The sequence below is a fragment of the Nesoenas mayeri genome, assembly GCF_963082525.1.
Source record: "Nesoenas mayeri genome assembly, chromosome: 2".
NCBI lineage: Eukaryota > Metazoa > Chordata > Aves > Columbiformes > Columbidae > Nesoenas > Nesoenas mayeri.
Window position 1 is genome coordinate 131,343,406 of NC_137543.1, and position 21,114 is coordinate 131,364,519.

The 21,114-nt window shown below is 36.4% G+C and overlaps 1 protein-coding gene across 1 annotated transcript in view; it reads right to left on the minus strand.

Annotated features, from left to right (window-relative positions):
* The window catches only part of ITGB8 (integrin subunit beta 8), a gene marked incomplete at its 5' end in the record, with an annotated part of 40,583 nt that overhangs the window by 14,550 nt on the left and 4,919 nt on the right, over nt 1–21,114 (minus strand). The window contains 5 exons of the mRNA XM_080339844.1: nt 2,593–2,751; nt 4,907–5,072; nt 6,869–7,115; nt 9,896–10,070; nt 12,400–12,485. Of these exons, the coding sequence (XP_080195970.1) occupies nt 2,593–2,751; nt 4,907–5,072; nt 6,869–7,115; nt 9,896–10,070; nt 12,400–12,485 (833 nt within the window). The remainder of the gene's footprint in view (nt 1–2,592; nt 2,752–4,906; nt 5,073–6,868; nt 7,116–9,895; nt 10,071–12,399; nt 12,486–21,114) is intronic.

Below are 21,114 nucleotides of genomic sequence, written 5' to 3' on the forward strand. Positions count from 1 at the left end.
CTTTCCTGTCTTATGCTTTTTTTTGCTGACCTCTGCGTGACTGCTTAGCAGAAGTTAGAAAGAAACAGGCAAAAAAGTGACTAAATGGAAACATTTCTGATGTAAAGGTTAAGCTTATGCAAATAAATAAAGCAAAGTCCTCTTAGCTGGCACAAGGAGGAAATAAAAATATGCCAAAACACAATCTTCTCAAGACCACCAGAAGCTAAGAATCAAACTAGGAAAACAATGTGATTACAGATGGCTCTTTAATTTAGCATAGCACAACAAAATTGCATTGATAAGGAAAAAAAGCAAAAATGTATTTCATATGATGTATTTTTTAAAAAGCTGACAGCCCCTCATGACTTTTCATTTACATATAAAATAGCCTTCCCTGCCCCCCTGATTTTACTTGTTCATGTGAAGCTTCTTTATGCATCTTTATGGCTAAAATAACAACATATACTACTGAAAAAAAAAATAATCAGGAAACCAGTACACATACCCTTACAGACACTATTGTGTTGTCATGTCAAATCTACTCCAGAAAATATCTAATATTGAGAAAGATTTCCATTCTACCCCTTTTCTGCTACCAAGAACATGCCCCCCATTACATGTGGGCATGCAAGAATTAGCCTCTGGTTGAAAAAAAACATATGGCCTAGCAGTCAGAATACACATGGGCCAAAATGTGCTAGCACAGATCTAAGCATCTTTAAAGGTCATTTCATTTTGGTGGCTAAAAAGACTACCTCATTTCACAAAAGGCATCAATAGCGATAATAATGGAGATTACTTATTCTATATATAGAACAGTAAAACCATGATCTTTCAGCCCAGAATCCAGGAAACATTTTCTTTAGTCAGTGATGAATCAGTCATCATTCCTTAGAAAGAGATTAACTTTTTCTGTATTTTTATACCGGTGAGGTTTTCCAGCTGAAACAGAAGTTAATTTCTCAACTTGGAGAGTAAATAAATACAGTTTTTTTTCTGAAACAGATTATATCTTTGTTACCAAACGCATCCTGAACACCAAAATGAGATTTGTGCCTTCAGCAATTGTTAATAAGCAGAGTAAAATTCCTCTCGGGTATAGCACTGAAATTAGGAAAACAAAATAAGAAACACAAACAAAAACCAACCAACCACCCAACAACAAACAACCAAAAAAACAACCAATCAAACAAACAAAAAAAGAAAACACAGAATGACAGAGATATGGAGATAGAGACACCACAACCTGTATGCATGCTCTACTTTGGGAAAGGAAACTTCTGGGATTACCTGCTCAAAGCAGAATAAAGGGAGGGGTTGTTTTTATTTCGGGGATACTGTAGAAATACTGAAACTGAACAGACTGGCTAGAAGGAAATGAATAATCCTGACATCTGTGAGGGAATATCCAAGAGGTGACAGAGGGAGTGTATGAGTGCAAGAACATCAGATAGTCAGAAATCCAAACAACCTTCCTGTTAGCACACGCTCAGCTCCCTCCTCCACTCTGCAAGGTCCTGACCAACCACCGATTCCCAGAAACCTCCCGTATTTCAGGATTACACACCATACGGTGGCTGCTTCCTGCTGCCTCACCATCCTTGTAAACATCAGTTGCTGGGATTAAATTCAGGTCTAGCCTAATGTACCTGTAGCCCTCAGTGACTTCACTAGCACATTGCTGGATTGGGCTGAACACCGGCTATGTATTTTAACTAAGTGCAGCTAGCACTGAGAATAAAACTGGAATGTGCTCTAATGATAACACAGTTTATACTTCTGTTTTCTGGTGATTACATGGCAATTAGGTAGCGACTCATGTTTCTTAAATAAATGATTCATATGTATTTAAGGAAATAGCCAAAGCAATTAAAACCCGCAAATCTTAGAAAAAAAAAATTCTATTCTTCAGTCATTCATGACTACATTATACATTTTTGAAAAAAAAAAATTTGAAAGCTAAAAATATTTGCTGAAAGTGTATTATTTTACTACAGTGGATCTGATGCAACTTTTTGCATAGTTATGTATTACCACACATTGGCTTTATACTGAGAGATTCAAATGTATTTAATGCTACATTACCAGAGCAAATCTTTGTGGCACAAGAATATTTTCTAGTCCATCATGGTTGTATTTGCTGTTTGATCTTGTACATCTTCTGTTTTACTCATACCAAGCCTTTCCAATCAATGCAACTATGCTTCTTCTGACCATAAACCATGACCACTACCTTATCAGCAGGTTTGTGCAATTCTTATGTATTACCAGCTTCTTCTTGTGCAAAATACCAGACCAGACACTTCTTACTTATATTTTATACAAATTGTTTGTGATTTTTATGAGATGGTAATAAAAAGCCACACCAAAACCAGTAACACTTCCTCCTCTGCTGTGTACTGTTGTTTCAGACTCCAAAATACTTTATCTCAGACAAAAAGAATGTCAGTATTTCCCAGTGATTAATTCTTCATTTCACAACTTGCCTACCTGGAAAAATACTATTCTAATAACTGAAATAAAAGCAATGCTTTGACAGCAATTTAGAAACCTCCTTTACGCAGGTTTACCCTGCTTCTCTGAAGGCAGAATCTATGACATATACCTTACCATACTCGTAGCTTTGATGTATACATTATCTTTCAAATGACAGTTTCCATCATGGGGAATTACAATCCCTGCTAATTTACTATCAAGGGCCAGATGGGAAGTTTGATCCGTCATCACAAGCAGCAGTCGCTTTGCTTCTTTACGCCATCCAATATGGCTCTAAAAAGAAAGCAAAATTACGCATAAGAAAGCAGTAAGTAACCATTTTCTACAATAATAAATAACAAAAGGAAAAAATAATGTGAAAGTCTGCTTTCAGATACTACACTGCTTAGCAGCACTGAGTTTAAACCAGGCTATTTAAAGCATTTTGTGTAGAAATATATGTCATGTCCTACACCTGAAAACTACCTCTGCAAGTCAGAGATCCACTTACTTTGCTTTTTAGAGAAATATCTCTCAAAACACGTACAAGTTATGCATAATACACTGGGCTTGGCTAACAGCTGCCACATCATGTGTGTCACTATTACATATAAATGCAAATGCATGGCATTTGTAAAATTCTCTGGTATCCAAAAAGCATTACAACTAATATATATACATTCATTTGCATTGGTACTTGGTGTCCTTTTCTAGTTTTACTTTATATTCATATTCTCATCATTCTATAATTTACTTTTCCTACACAACTTTCCAGAAAGGACATTGGTATATGATCAGCCAATCAATAAACTAAAGCTTTAGTGTCTCCATATACCTGAAAATTGAGAAATTCCTTATTATGCAGCAAAATACTACATCTATCCACTACCTTATGGGATTAATAGCAAAGTGACATCCACAAGGGTGAATTTAATGTTTTCTAGGATTCAGTCATGTGAAGGAGGTAGCAGGGCAAGCTTATATCTAAATTGGGTTAGGTGCCAATCTGTATTTCCATAACATTTATTTCCCTGCAAGGAGTAAACGGCTGCTTTAAATTAAACTTTAGAGGCACACATGAATCACCTCATATACTTTTTCATTATTCCCTCTCCCAATTTTTCTATCCTCTTCTTCAGTAAATAAGATTCCCCTCCTTTTTCCTCCTTCCTTGCTCATCCTTCCTACAATGCTGTCTCATCCCTACCATTTCCCTTAGCAATGCCAAGTATCTTTCATCTTATGTGAGATGTGCACCTGCAATACATCCCATAATGCTACACCTGGCTTCTATTCCCTACCTTCCTTTCTTTGCTTTGCAGAGAGCGATTTAGCTCCCTTCTCAGGCTCATTCCCTGCTAGCTCTGAAAGGGGATTAAGTATCTCACAAGAGTAGGGATAATAAGTACAGAGGGGTCTGGTGTCTTTTCTAGCTTACATGTTGGGCATCAGCCTCCCTCACACAACCCTAGACAGCACTTCCCTAAAGAAGGGGTATTTAAGTTTTATTTATAAACTGGTTATACCTTAAATCATCCCAAATTCTCCTCCAGCACCACAAAAATGTCTTACTCCTAAGACTCCATCATCACTTTGTCATCTCAAGACTCCTACCTACATACATCACAGCAACCAAAATTTTAAAGTAGCTTCATGTCCTAACCTCCTACCTCTTGCAACAGGAATGTATTGGTTAAAGCAAGATGGAGCAAGTTATAAAGTTCCATTGCAGACAAAATGAGTCCACATTAATACAAATTATAGCTCACGATGGTAGTTACGAATTGGACATTGTTCTCATCTACTTTGGTTCACAATTCAGTGAGCATAAAAGCCTCCCCATTCTCAAGAATGTTTCAATTCTATTGTTTTTGGGAGCATATATTATTCTAGAGCTCACATGTCCTAAGTGTGGAATGTATCCAATGAGAAACACTGAATTTTAAGAAATTTTTCCAAAACTCCAGAATAAATAACAGTTATGATCACAGGAGCTATGAAGAGTGGCTTTTATTTACCTGTTTTATGGCTCATCAAAATTTGAAAATAAAATAAGCCAAAGTATTAATTTCTAGCATAGTTAGGATTACATGTTGAACTTGACTCATTCTACTGCTCCAGTTGTAATTGACTGAAATTAATACATGTGCCTGTTCAAGCAAGAAGCAGTTGCTTTCATCATCCATCCTATCTTGGTTAGGCTCGTTAAAGCCAGAATTTGAAGACCACCATTAACCAAAATATTTCATTATGCTTTCCTTTATCAGTTTCAATGGGAAACAGTAATGTGTAGCTAAAGGGTAAATAAAGGAAAAGGAGGAAAATATCTTACTATTATCAGGCCTGGAACTGACATTTTGAATTCAGGAACACTGAGCACTCTTGTACCAAGATATATATATATCTTTGTCTGAACTACAATTTACACTTTAGTTAATAAGGTCCTTACCTGGCACACAGCTGCTTGGAGCATGGCATCAAAACCCCCTTCAGGTGTATCAATATTCCCAGAAATTTTTTGTTTATTCACTGCATTTCTGAATTCCGCTATATTGTCAGTCAGGGATAGCACGTGAATATAACCATGAGGAGGCATACAATCTAAATTATAATCACTGTACAAAAACAAAACAAAGCAAAACTCTAATACATTCCATATATTCAATTTATAAACATTGCATCCCTATTAACCCATAAAATCTTGCTACTAATTAAGTTGTATATACGCACAGTGAAGTAAACAAAGAAGAAGAACTTTACATGATACTAAGTTCAGAGGGAATTAGGTGTAATTTACTATGAACAATGCATTTTTTTATTTTATGTAAATGTATATAACTTAGTTAATATAGTAACAGCACATATGTAGTGATCCTGTATAGAACAAAAAGAAACACAACATGAGTGATGGTATGAACTCAGAGAGTATGTGATCTATTTGGAACATCTACAGAGCGGTACAGATTTGCTTTTCATTATCCTGAGAAAGGGCTATCACACCGCAACATTAAGATCTTTTAATAGCTCAGTACACAAGCTACTGGATAAAAGTAAAATAAAATTTAAGTTCCTACATCCACTAGTAGTAAGTAAATGTACATAAAATGAATATTGAGATTAGTGACAGTTACCTTATTAAAGGAATGGGAATCTCTATTTTCAGTATTATCTTAGTTGTGATACTTTTTGAAATTGTGTATGAGGGAGAAAGTATGGAGTTTGACATAAATAAGCTAATGTCACAGCACTTATACAGGCGGTTGCTCTGTGACTCATTTACAGCAGTGGAATTGACAGCACAAGCTGAAGTGCTCATCTGATCCAGAGATGCTGAGCAGGCTTCAACTCAAATTCTGTTGCAGATAGTGTAGGCATCCAGACTACAACCTGCCCACCCCCAACTCAGTTTACAGTCAATGAAGAGAAACTGACACTGTAAGGATTAATACCTCTGCAAATGTCTACTGTTAGGCAAAATGAATCATGTCCTAGAAGTGATAATTGATCACCACTCACTATATAGGCAGATTAGATGACTGCTTTATACATAGACATTTACATCAACCTAATGAATTCCACTACTAGTGCCCAATTCAAAAACTACTGAGATCAAAAAATATACTTATGGATTTCACAGCACTTTGGATCATGCTTCCCAGGAAAGCTAATAATGAGCAAGAAGCTATGAAAAGTTAGTATTCACTTTTCCAAGTATTATAGTTTATACAGATTTGAATTTGTTGTGAATAATCTTTTTCTCCAGAGGGTTTTGGAAGTCATCCCTCACTTTATATAAGTGTCAAACACAAGGTATAAAAGACATGGCATGAAAAAAGAAAAGCAAGCCAGAACAGCTCTCTTATTTAAAATGAGAGTTCATTCGTATTACAGCTGTGGAATTAGATCAGAAGATTTCTTTATTGCTTTTGTTCATTAAATGAGCTGAAAGAAACTGCATCATATCGACAAAAGCAGAGTTTTAAGAAAAGAGTTAATGAATATAAAACCATACACCAGAAGAGAAGTCCTAGGTCAGAAAGTACAAAACTTTGTGATGAATCTAGGCAACATATATCCAAAGTAAGCAAAAACACACTAGTTAACTACAAAATGAAATGAAAAATATATTCAAATATACCAAAGCAGCATGTTGTTTGGCTCATTTTGCTAAAGAAAATAAAGCACACTTTTTCTGATACAGAAACAGTTTTTCTGAAATCACTCACCAGATATTCAGAAGTAATCATTATATAAAAATTTTCAGCATTTTTCTTAGGAAGTTCGCTAGAGGATGGAGGTATAATGAAACAAAGACAGATTCTGAAGAGCTTTAAAAATAAATATGCATAATGCATATTTGTGTAATTAAATAATTTATCAATGCTACAGTGAATGCACAGAGGCTACATACCTGCATTGGTTATGGATTCTACCTGGATGAATGCTAATATAGGGTGACACAGTTTTATCCACATAAGATCCAAATCCAAGTCGAAAATCAAGAGAAATATTCTCCATCTTTTTAGATAAAGCAGATCCAACGGAATTTAGTTTTTCTATATTGTTGTGCATAGAAGCTGAGACATCAACTAAATAATAAAGATCCACAGGGTATTTCTCTAGGGGACGAACTTTTAACATAAAGTTTGCTTCACTTCCTGGTTCAAATGAAACAAATAAGTTTGTTTACTATTCTTGAATGGACACTCTTAAAAATACTTTATTTTTTGCAGCAACCTCAGCACAAAGTTGTTTTGTGTCAGCAAACAGAAAAACAAACAAACAAGAAAACCTCCCAAGAACAAACAAAACCTTGAAGCATCATTCAAAAATAAGCCACAAAGGGGCTCTTTGCAGAACATCTTTCCTTTTTTTTTTCTTGCAGGAGTAGTGTGCAATTTATTGTAAAAATCTGTCATCTCCCTATTTTCTTTTAAATTCCTGGTTATGCAATCCCCTTGACATTATACCAAAAAGCAGCTATGGCTCACAAAGGACACAGATCTGCATATAAATTGTGGTCAGTCACTTCAAGGTTGACACTTCTAACCTTGTAAGTCTATCCTGCAAATATTTTGTCATATGAGTCTGAAACTACATGTATACCATACAGACAGCACAACCTGAAAAATGGACGTAAATGATGCTTCAAATTTATACCAATCTACTTCCGAAGATTTAATGAGAAAACTCAGTAGATTCAAAGTATTTTTTAAAAGCAGGGGTTTTACTATCAAAAAATACATCTTTTGGCAAATACAAACCAGAACTTTTATTTCAGGATGACAAATTGTCACTCCTGCAGAACCACATCACATTCTCATATGTAATAAGAAGATTAATAAAAATATTAATGATTTGGAAGTCACTAAAAATGGGCCCCACATTTTTGCTTGCCTAATATTCTCTAATGCCAGCAAAAAGAGTGAAGTGACCAGGGTATGGGCAGCATAGGTACCGTAATGCATGACTTCAAATTATTCATTATTTTATGTCACTCAAATTGTCAGCTCACAGAAGAAATTAAGATGTAGGATAGTCGTGAGCCTAATTCAGTACTACGCAATGAAAACACAGCAAAGAAGGAAGGAGACACTAAAGAAGAATTATGCAGGTTTCCAATAAAAGCTATCCAAACACATTCAGAAACAGATTCACTAAAAAAATCACCTGAAATGTGACTTCTCTATTTGTGACATCTACTAGTGCATATGGCATCACTAGATAGCATCATTAAAGTACATGTAACAAAGACCTGATCCAGAAAAGTTAAACATGCAAAGTACTTTCTCCAATGGTCTTTGAACATAATCCACCTGAAAATGTGAACGTTTGATTGTATCAGGCCTTGCATGAAGAAAAGAGAATTTCAGTGTGTTGTAATTTATGTTTCCTCTTTGCCAACATAAATCGAATTACTTTTGGTAAATGACCCTTGCAGGTCTCCAGTTTGCATATAGTGAGATGCTGAGTGGAGCTTTTATTCTTTCCCACATAAATCCTGACAGTTTGGTATATGAAAACAGTGACAAAAAAAGCCAGTATCAAAACAAAAACATCTTTGTCTGCATGATTATACCATATCAAATTTCTGGTTTGAGGCACAACTATAGCTGTACATCTGTGTGTTTCCCTGGGGTTTAAAGTAGAGCAAGATGTCTATATATCAAAAGTTACTTTTCTGGAGCCCTCAGAATTTCAGTCTTTTGTCCCCCAATGCAAGAACTTCTGCAACGCTTATGGAACCCCAAACTTAATTTCACTATTTGCTAGTAAAAAGGTTCATTAAACTGAATTTGAGAAAGCTAAGGGTTTTTTTTCTATGAATCCAGCATGCCTTTGGAAATAAATGTGATTACAGGCACATCTAGAGCTAGCTCAGTTTCTGAGAGTATTTCTCCATACAAAGCAGAGTAGAATTCTATGTAGTAGAATTCTATGACTCTATCAGTCTTTTCTTCGGAAGAAGAGTGGAGAAAGGAGGGGATCTACTGATGTAACTTTGTCAGTTTTATTAAGATGGAAAACCAGAGCTCCTTTGTGCTTTACACTCATGGAGATCCTTCCTTTTTCCCTTGTAATTGACAGAAAATCATCTTTTATACAGTGAAGATTGGCAAGATGCTTTTCCTGTTCACTTAATGATTTTCTACCGAAGACTGATCCGCCTTAAACAACATATTTCTTTTTCCAGCTATTGTTTGGAAAAGAAAGAAATTATATTTGAAACATATGAAACACACCCTGCATCTCTTTATATCACCTTCCGCTTCTGCTGTTGGCTACAGCTGTTTTAGAGACAGAGAACATACACTGATTTAACTCAAGTTCAGCTGAAAGCAAATAGAGATATACTAGAAAATCTTGGATCCATAAAGGGACTTGTAGATTCTGTTAGGGCCAGGTGTCTCACATTTTAGAAATGAAATGTTAGGCAATGAACACCTACGTCTCCTTTAGGAATCCAGTCCTTTCTTACATATTGGCTTTGGTGGCTTCATAGGTGTCTAGCCAGTGCACTCAAAAGTAACCAAATAGTTAAGAAGGTTATCAAATGATTAATTTGGGAAATCTAATTCAATCTACTTTCAGTAAGGAATACAGTTATGCGTGTAAGGGATAAGAGAACTATTTGTGTAAGTGGCTAAAGAAAAACAATCCAGAGAAACCAGAACAGAAAACAGAAAAAACTACCTAAAATCCCTTTCCTCTTATTACTTGCATTATTCTGACCTTCAGCTGTGTTTGACAGAAACGCTTCTTGCTGAAAACTGTACTTGAATATGGGATCAACACCATCATAGTCTTACAACATAATGTTAAAGCATCATTCTTCAAAATAATTAATCCAGACACTGCTTCACAAAATATCTGTACTTAATAGTATCATATTTAGTTTAAATTGACTATAATATCAATCTGTTAGAGACAACCCAACCTGGACGCAGTTGAACTGAAACTTTTCCTGGTGTCACTTGTGTATTTGTTTCATGGTCACTGGGTATTGTGACATGAACTGTGGGATTTTCTACAAAATCTGATTGGCAGCCTCTTTTCATTAAATTGAAAACAGTGTCACAGCGTCCCTTCTGTGTTGCGTCGGCCATGAAATCCTGTTTTATAAGAGACAAAAAGTACAAAACAATCTGAGCTGAAAAAAACAACTGTAATATCTTCAAAGGAAAGAGAAAAACAAAATAATAGTCTTTGAAACAGTAAACTATGCTACTACAGTTGCATAAATTGTAGAATGAGTTCACGGAAGCCATATGTTTTTCATAACGGCAATGACAAAATATTTAAATTAGAAGTTAAACCTAATTGGCACGATGACTTTTTTTCTACAAAGGACAAAACTTTTGTATGAGAAAGAGGATTGCACAATCAGAACAAGCTGACTTTGGAGAAAAAGGAAACTATGTACTGTCATTATGTCACTAAAAAAAGTTCTGTGTTATGCTATGAGTTAGTTATAGTAAGAAAGTGTCATTCACATGACATCAAAATGGGTTAGTTTTCCGAGGAATCCACGGGTAATGTTACTCAGCCTGATATTTAAAAGTAGCAGCAGAAGTTAGCTTCATAATTTATCTAACCTGAATTTGTCTATCACAAATGTTTAGGTTTTACCCCATGCACTACATCAAATCCAAAGACCAGCTGGACTATATAATTTCAGTCCCCAGAAAGAGGAAGCTATGGACTACAGGCCTGGACAGCTTAAGATGCCACCAGCATAAAAAAAGCCCCTGTAACAACAGAAAAGTGATTTGGAGTAGGATGATCTCAGAAGCAGCACATCCTTTGTTGCAGTGAAAGAGCGAAGTTGCCAAAATTGTGCCAACATGATCCAATGCAAAATTCCTTCCTGACCACAAATCTGGTGATTAACATGATCCTGATCATGCAAGGGAAAAAAAAAAAAAGACAAGATCCTTTGTACTCTTTCAAAGCACTGGTCCATCCCAGCTACAGCTGGAGACCAAACAATGGACAATCTCTGATATTTCAGAGGCAGATGAAGAAAATAAACAATCAAAAAGTGAATACAGACAGCTATGTATTAGAGAATAGAGACATCCAGACCCTGAAAAGACCAGAGAAAGTCCCTGTAGAATAAGACTTGACAGCTATGTGTCTTGTTCTCCAAGTTTCAACTCATTTTCGTAGTTTATCTCTGATATTTTTTTCCATAACCATCTTTAACGTAGAAAACAGAGACTACCTTTTTACATTACTGCTATTTATATACTCTTTTTGATGTATATACATTTCAAAAAGGTAGATTTTTAAATGTATAAAGAACTTGGCTGCTCATAGTTATCACTAATGACTGATAGATATGTAGCATTTTGTGAAGTTCACTGTGTGGGGGTATAAAGTCGAAGTATCTACAGTGTACTGTGGGGCTGATTTTCTCATTAAAAACATTGTTTAGATAAGGCAGGCAAGCTAAGCTGAAAACTGTCCCTGTAACTTCACTCTGGGAAATGTTTATCTGCATTACTATGGGTTTTGCCATTCCATAACGAAGGATGGTTTGTAGGAGAACTGGCAATCAAGAATGGTCAAACTGGCTTTGACAAACCCCTGGCTTCGATGAACAGTTCTCAGGATTGACACGAGAAGCAAAGGAAGAGAAGCAGAGCAGAAGTGAAACCTGGTCAAATCTGAGCACCTAGTTAGGAGACCTTTTGCAGCTTCGCAGCACTGGAAAGCTAATAAGTGCTGTTCCATGGCAAATACAGATGTAGCAGGGTAAAATCGTGCCCTTTGTAAGACAGGACAACCAACCACAATAATGGACCAGACCACATTGCAATCCATTGTGCCATCTACACACGCCATAAGGCTGCTCTGGGAAAACAAGCCATATTCTCACAGTTCGCAAAACAATAACAATTTCCTAAGATCTATCTTCTGTGATAATTGTCAGAACCAGTAGTTTCAAGTATCAAAATAAGAAAAGGATCACTTTTTCCATTCATGACAGGGCCATAAGAAATGGTGAAATCAAAGTTAACTTCACTGTTAGTAAAGCTTTTGCTAAATGTAATAGGTATATATGTATAGACTTGCTCTGATATATAATGAGGACTTAATATAAATTACTGATAAGTAACTTTGCGTTTGAAGCCAAAAACTGTTGAACTCTCAAAGCTACTATAAGTCTGCCAAAGCTGTCTACAAAGCAGATGGAATGCATTAAAAAGTTCTCACTTTATTTAAAATTACTGCAATTTTCCAAATAAAAGATTGTATTTTCTCCTTTGGAAACAAAATATATTTCACACGATTTCTCAGGTTCTGTCTCCAGGGGCTATTATAAGACTTTATTGCTATTTCTCACTATAATTTTCACAGTTTAAAAGTCTTTTATCTTTACAAAGATCAGAAGAAGCTAAAATACAAAGTAAAACACAAATATGCAAAATGCCATACCTCTTGAGCACACCATCCACACTCTGGACCCAAAGCAAGACACTTTGTGCATGTTACTGCATTTGAAGTGGCACATCTGTTTTCCGCTGCAATGAAATACAAAACCAAACATTCATGATTTATGATGATATGTGGGAATTGTAAAATACCTAATTTTAAACCAAGATTTCCAAAATTACTTCGCCAGATTAAGAATGATGACAACGTATCCAAACAGAAGTAAAACAGAACAAAGGCAGCCTGGTGAGGGAATACTTGCAGCATTTTTTTGTATTGACAGTCTAGAACTGTATGTACAGATTGAAAAAACTCCATTCTCAAGGCCAAATTTTTAATATCCTGACTTAAAATAATTTTGAAGTGAAAGTTTATCTTTGGCATGTACCTTGCTGACTTACTGCGTAACAGAAAAAAACAACCAGGTAGCTTATCTCTTAATAGACATTTTCCTTTTCAGTCATTTACACTTGAGTTATTCATTATTCACTCTGCATGGAACCAAAAATATTTTCTCACCTTCTATAAATACTCTCCCTCTGCATTTTCTGGAATGAACAGTTTCCCAGAAGAGGCAGGTTTTTCTTCAGAAATGAATTCAAATGTCTCCAATACTATGTGTATCACACATCGAAGAAACACCATTCTGTACTAACAAAAACTGCAAAAACTGTGCCTCCTAAGAGGTCTGTCAGCAGAGTCCTTTATATCCTTTTCACGTATTTGTTTTATAGGTCATTGTTTAAGTTACTAGTCTTTGCTGTGAAACTTTGGCAGTCGGAGTTGAGAAGACATAGCCTTTTCAAAAGACTCGGTCAGCTCAACTTGAACACCATCATCAGCGTACCCCTTCAGCACATTCAGCACAAGTCTCTTGCAGACCAGTTGTGCCTCTATGCAAAACAGAATTCACCTGTCAGGAGCTATGAGGAAGGCACATGATACAACTCTTCAGTGCATAGCACAGTAGCAATGCTGTTTAACAACACTGTTTAGTTGCATATTGAGAATGGCATATTTTATTATTTTAAAGTATACTGGAAACAAAATAAAAATTAATTACTGCATACTGGAAAGGCTAAATTTTCTAAGTGGTCCATCATGAGAATGTGCATACCATTATACCAAAAATGTCTGAAGAAAGGTTTGTTTTTCATCCAAAGATTTTGGCTACATGCACTGTCTCTCAGATTATTTCTGTCCAACCTGCAATAATGCAAACCGTCCCTCTTTTTAGAGTAATGAGAGCAACTTCTCACAGTGGAAAGCTGCATTAGGAAAACACATGCTAAAATATATTTTTGTCTTTATTTAACTGATTTCAACTATGGATTCAAAGATGAGATCCCATATCACACAAACAGCTAGTCCTCAACAGGTCACTCTGAATAACTGATGATCTGAGGAACTAATCACAGCTTACAAGTTATTACTATCAAGAACACATATACCATTATGAGTATTAAGACAGAAAAGCCTAGTACAGCACAATTGCAGCATTATACTGATAACATACAGGTTAGTGGCAATTTCATTAATTTCAAAGGTCAGACCTGTATTTCTATTTCATATAAACAGCTGTTGATAATTTTTGCCATGCAGGCAATGTGAGAAAAGATTGATAAATTTTTACAGAAATGATAGAAACAATAAACTGAAAAGCAGCTCAGAACAAAGGGAAAACTGATTAAGTGGTGGGAGAGGTGGGGTGGGATAAATAAAGCAGGAGTCACTAAAGAGAGAGAAAATAAGATAAAATCCAGAAGGTTTTTGTTTGTTTTTTATAGAAATAAACACAGCAAGTTTGACTTGGATGTGCAATGAGAGCAAGATCATTCAGCACTGACACAATAAAATTTCTTTGCATTTATAAGAAGATGGCAACAGCACTTTATGTTGTGTAGTCTGAAAGAGCAGACCCAGAGGCCATAGAAAAAGTTACCACAAAACGCTGCAGAGGAGAATGAAGGTGAGGATTCCAGGTAGGTACCAACATACACAGGGCTGTGGAGCTTGCCACAGATCTTCTTCTAGACAGCATTGGTAAAATGCAAAGACATAAGATGAAAAGTTTTTGAAGGAGTAAAAATAAAAGGAAGGTAATTGTTCTTGGCACAGAAACACCACTCCCATCTTCAGCTGGATACCAAAGACAACAGAGATGAAAGGCATTACAAGAAAAAGAGAGTAAAGTGATGGATTCAGTAAAAGTGTCAAAGGATAGGGAAAGAGAAGGATTGCTGATGTGCAGCATCAACAGTGGGTAAAGACCATGGGACAAAACATGACAGAGATTACTTGAACTTTGAAGTTAACAACCAAGTAACATCCACCATAAGAAACAGAGCTGTTCTGGTAAGAATAGTTGACAGAAAGAAATGAGAGAGCTGTGTATCTAGATATACAGATAAAGAATAAGTCAAATTAATTCCTGGTCATCATAATCAGTAAACTAAAGTAAATCAAATAATGAGTTTGGCCTAATTGATTTCCTGCAGTAATTTCTGAGAGTCCTTTTTCAAAATGTATAATTCTATCTGCATAACACACATTTCCCAAAATTAAATGCCACTGACCATGTAAGAAAACATTAATGTCTTACTATAACATGCACTTGCTAAAAAAAACCAGTATGTGTCTATGACTGGAACAACTGCACCGTATTTCCAGATGCACCAGAAAACTGACGAAAAAATAATTGCCCCTCCCCTTTTTTTTTTCTGTATGGCTAGTTTAGGTACTGAACCTATTGAATCTTGATCCAGTTTATTAATACAGCCTATGTGGTAAAAAATGAGGTGGTGGGTGAGCATGTAGGAGTGTGTCTTTCTAAACTGCTACAGCAGAAGAAAAGATTTTAAAATCCAGTTTTGGTTTTCAATGTGATCATGGCAGATGAAAAATGCTTTAACAAATGAAATACACAGTATTGCTGGATGCAAATCTCTGTGCTGATAACTCTCCAGTCTCAAGAGCCCCATTTTCACAACATGAAGTCACAGATTGGCAATTGACAACCTTGGTACCATTGGCTCGAAAAGCTGAATTTTTTTTGGACTAAAGAGAAACTTGAAAAACGTTTATTAATGCCCAAGACACATTCTGGCTACATCACTACTGTGGTTCCCAAGTACATAGTCCCTGAGAGCAGTAACATTTATGGACATACTTTCATCCACCGAATATTTATTATTTAGTTATAAGCCTACTCTAAAACCATAACTGATTTTGTATAAACTTCTCAGTTTCTTTTAAAAATCATATGCTAAAGCAAGAGACATTTTTTAAATTAGTTGGCTGAAAAAGAACTGAGATTTTTCCTGCCACTTTACCAAAAACAGAGTCCAGACAAGACTGAGTTACTGTTCAGCCAAAGCTAAGGGCAAGTTTCTACTGGCTTCGTTATAACTGATGTATGCCAAAAGGTATTTTCAACAAGGGCCAAATTTTGTGCTGGGAACTGCATAGGCATATGCATATAATAAAAAGTGAGTGCAGCAGGTTAAAATGCACTTTTCCAGCCTCCTCCACAAAATAAAACCCGCTCCAACAACTGCAGCTATTTACAGTGATTGCAGGTATGTCAAGCCTAAACCCTCAGCAACAAGAGGGATGAAGGCAAGACAAATATAATATATGTTATAATCATATCCTGCCTCCCTATTATGAAAATAACTTTATAATGATCAGGGTATTTATCTCAGAGATGGAATAACAACAACGGAAACTGGTGTTTGAGAGGGGATGTTAAACATGTTTTCAAACAGACAGCCAAGAATTTTGATTTATATCAACTGCACTGTTGGTACACGTTTGTGCTGGTTTTGGAGTGTGTACCATTTGCTTTCTTAAAAGAGAAAAAAAAATATAACCAGCAGCTTATACTCCCTGATCATGGTCCTCACACTGTTAAACGCTAGTTAAGGCAAGAAGATCCAAAATTATCTAGCCTTTGCAGAGATTTTTCCTGAAATTCTACATCCACTCTTGTTCTAGAGGAGCATCCGCCACAAATAATGTGGCCTTTACTACACCTGTGTGCCATAGCATCACTTAGGAGGAAAGCTGCAGCTTTTATGAAGTATGCTGCAGTTATCTTCACTTCTCTGTCCCCAGGAGCTAAGCAACATGATTCCTGCAGAGGGGACAGGCAGTAACTGTCCCAGCCAACACACAGCTTCCCAATTCACTTCGTCTGAATGTGCAGATACAATGAAAAGCATTGTAAAAATGCTACAGAGGGGGGATTTTTTCCATTATTATGGTGTCTGACACTTACTTGCTAGAATTACAAGTTAAAAATGAGTGCCTGTGCTTTAATCGCCAATCCTAAAACCTAATCCTGGCATTTGGGTTTTTTGCATCTTTTTTCCAAACAAGCAATAATTCTTTCTACCCTTTGTGCACAATGCCATGTTTGAAAAACACACTTCGTCACCACCAGTTTTTCCAAGAGGGTTACAAGGTACACCTCAAAATCAGATTTAAGAGGTACTCACCCCTGCCCAGGAAAAGAGATTTCAACTTGGATACTGTACCTCTGTTATGCTTTGTAATGAATTCCTAGGATTACTTAAACTGAAATACCAGACAACTTTTCTTCCCTCTCCCTTTTTTTTCTGTTACCTACTGGATTTGTTAATTGGTTTCACTTCTCTATTAATGGTCGTTCACTTTAGTTCCACTATTTAGACAGGGGCTAAGAGGTACACTGATTTGAAAATATTTAGCAGCAAGATAAGTAACAGAAACCTAAACTCAACATGTAAGAGACATATGTGTTTGCTAAGAAAAAGAAGATGTGTAAAAGAAAGGTGAAAAACATGACTGACATTATTAAATCCTGAGACCTGGAAAAATACTTCTGTAAACCTGGAAAGTGAGAAAAGGAAAAATACTTCTGTAAATATGAAAAGTGAGTAAAAGCATCTGTCCATTAAAACAAACAAACAAATGACAAAAACAAACAAAAAACCACCCTAGGCCACCTTTTTCTACTAGTCATTCAAAAAAGAAAGAAAAGCGTTTGTGTTCCCGAAATGAAAAATGGCATATTTACTGGAAGAGATAAATCATAACATGGTTACAGAGAAGAGATATAAATGAGACATAAGTAAGAAGTACACATGCACATCTGAATAAATGCAGTGAAAAGAATCACTAGTGAAGAAGTCCTGATGACTGATATGGCCTCTCATTCCTAACTCTGCCAACAACCCCCTGAGAATTTTGGGGTTCCCCAATGAATCTGCATTACCATATGAACACAGTACCCTATGAAGGCAAGACGCAGTACTGAGAGCTACACAAACGATTTCAAAAGCCATCAAAATGCAAAGTAATGCAGCAGTCTGCCTCATTGTGTGAAAGTTAATGCCTTTGCAAACTAAGCAGCAAAATAACCAAGATCTTCCTTTTTTTGCACATTGTGTAAGCTATGAGTGATGCTACTCGAGAGAAACAATGGTGGATATCAGCTGAACAAGGCAAAGGCATCTGGGGACGAGGAAAAGGGGGACACCTCTGTCAACATGGCATTAAGAAAGCTCTGGCAGAGAAGAACACTTGTAGCTGATGCTGGAGGACAGCAAATATATCAGAAGTCTGCTGTGTAATGGCACATGGAGATGGAGTTCCCAAGCAGTGTATGGACACTTCCATAATCAGGGAATGATCTAGATCTGAGGCCTCAAGGAGGTATTCCTGACACGTCTCAGAGCCTAGCCTCATCTCTCTGAAAAGTTCCATCACTCAATGAGTATTGCACACCAGTCAAGATTTTCATGTAAATATATCAATTTAGAGGATTTAGAAAGATTTGTCAGAAAGATGCATAAAGCAGCATTTTGGAAAAGGTACTACCCAAAATAGATACTGGTATAGTAGTTAGGACTCACAAACACAACATTCAAATCTCAGCCTCAAACATGACCTTGACTGTGGAAGGCAGAGCTATTGGCTAGTCCAGACTGACTTTGTTCCCAAGCTGCAAAACAGAATGAAAACAAGCGATGTAACCTTGAAATTCTTCACAACACACAATTTCTGTTCCCTGGCCAATTTTTGCTGCAGCCTCTCCTTTCTATGAAACTTCCTGCTTTTATGGGAGATGGTTAAATTTTGTTGATGCAATCCATGCCTGCAAACAGTGAGTCAAAGACTATTTGGTTTCTGCAACCAACCTATTCCATCTCTTCCAAATAAAAACATACTGGTCAATTTACTCTGATTATATCATTAGAAGATACTCATTTCCCACATTCATTAGCTTTTATGGTTCAGGTTTGATGGTCCTATTTTCACAGCTCTGCACCAATCAAAATGCAAAGCATATGGAACCAGAGAGCTTAAATCTTTTTTTATTAAATCCCTTGATTTAAAGGGAACTTCAGGGTGCGCAATGCTGTGTTAATTCCCTTGTTTCCTAGGAGGAAAAATGGGCATCGCAATCATTAGACTCCAGTCATTTCCGTCTGCTAGAATCTCCTTCGGAGCTGGCCAGCTTGGATACAGTCATGTTGCTCCAGCAAAGCCTGGAACAGCTACTGCCATATTTCATCACTAATTTTATTTCTTGTGTACTAGTAAGCACTACCAGCAAGTAGCACATCAACAACTTAGAATGGACAGTATATTCCTGTATAAACTATATACTATTCTGGTATACACTTTACCTAAATTTGAGGTCATGATGAATACAAAGATAGACACGAATGCGTACTTTTTGCCTGCAAAGATAAGTCCAAACTGTATTTCCCACCATTTCTATAGCTTCACCTCCTCAAACCAGGCCCTCCACCTCCAACCACCTCCCTTATCTACCTTTCTATTACACATCTAGTCTTCACCAAATTCTTGCTTTCTGTTTCTGACGCTGTGCTTTGCTTCAGAAATCCAGAAGCAATGCAGAGGACGGGCACCAGATCTGGGCAACAGCTCAAACTTACTTCTTCCCAGGGAACATCACCATAGACCACCCAGTCCACAGGTTCTTAGCCCACAGCAATGCAAATAGCTCAATTCACTTACTTTTATCTGCATATACTGTGATTTGGAACAAACCTACTCTGTATTTCAGACTGTAATTCTCACGGATGAAAACCGAATGGAACCAGTTATTAAATTCTGAACACAAAATGGTAACAAATTGTGAAACTACCAAAGATTTTCCTGAAACAAACCAGAAGCCCCATCCCAAACCAAAAATTGTGTGCATATGTATCTTAGGAAGACATGTCAGGGTTAAAACAAAACAATGAATATATATTACACAGTTTACATTCACAATAAGAAAACCTCAAGAATATTAAATAAAAGCTAAGACTGGTATGAGAGAGGATAACCACTGCTCTTCAAGGACTTGTGGTATGCAGTGCACAGGTTTGGGAGGAGCATTTATTCAGCAGGGCTATTTGAAAAATGTTACTGCCTTCTGGAATACAAAGCATTTAGTATTTGTTATTTCAGTAATTTTCTTTTCAATAGGGTGTTCAATTTTCAAACATGGTGATTGGCCCTGAGACAAATGGAATGTGGTAAAAACTTTTTGGGATTTTTATCTCAATTATTTCTGTTACTTTTATGCTCTTTGAATGCAGAAAGTGTGATAACAGCACAAAAACCTCTTAAGATCCCATTTGATGATTAACAGCTGAATTACAAGTCCTTCAAAAGTGAGTTAAACTACAGTGCTTTTCTGAATATATAGATCAAAAATGGATGTACACAAGGATCTCCTATGAGAATACTGAGAAATTAGTTCCTCAAATAGGAGATACATGCATTGTTTGCAAACATTAAAAAAAAATATATATACCAACCCCCAACCATACCTGTCTATGAACAGACACTGGCGAACCTTCATTTTAGGTTTATATGAGCCTGGTCAGTTTTTATAATTTGGGGGCAAAGATTACACAAAACATGACCACAGCCTACAAAATATACAGTCTCGCATACTAACTATAACTACTGGTGCACATATACTGCTTGAATGCAAGCTCTTGCTTGTGCTTCTGCAAGTGAGTATTCCCATATGTGTATGGTCTGCAGGTGCAGTTTAAATGCTCTGTAAGGGACAGCCTTCAAACACACGAATTCTAGATTTTAAACAGGTAGTGGTTTATTTAATGTTCTGAAGTGATGGCACAACATTTTTGACAGCAAAATGCAATCCAACAGTTTTGCTTGGATTGGAAGAGCATATTTGCTGATGTCATTAGTTTTATTTAGATAATTTTGCATCATTTCTGCCAGAGTATACGTTGTCTCAAATTGTCTTATTTCCTGGGAGTCCTGTTTGTACATGAAGATGTGATTTCGGTTCAGCTTTCCAACAAGAGTCTCCAATCTGAGATAAGCAAGTTGTCCTCAGCATAGTACTAACCCCTGTTATCCTGCAGAGATGAAATGGAAACAAATTGTACTCTTAAGTACAATAGAACAAGTGGAATTCACTTAGCCTAATTCCCTCGAATACCGAGAAAGGAATAGAATTTATTTTGGAAAGAGCAGTTACTGGTTTAATCAGACTTGGACTACTTTTGTGATGCCAGCATACATCATGCAGCTGTATTCCTAACACAACTACAACAACATTAAAATAACAAATATACTTAACGAATCAAGATTTGAACCCAATGAAATACTGTTGCTAACAACTTAACTCTCAAGTCAGTGGGCAGAGAAGGAGCCTTAAGAAAAATAAAAATCCAGCAT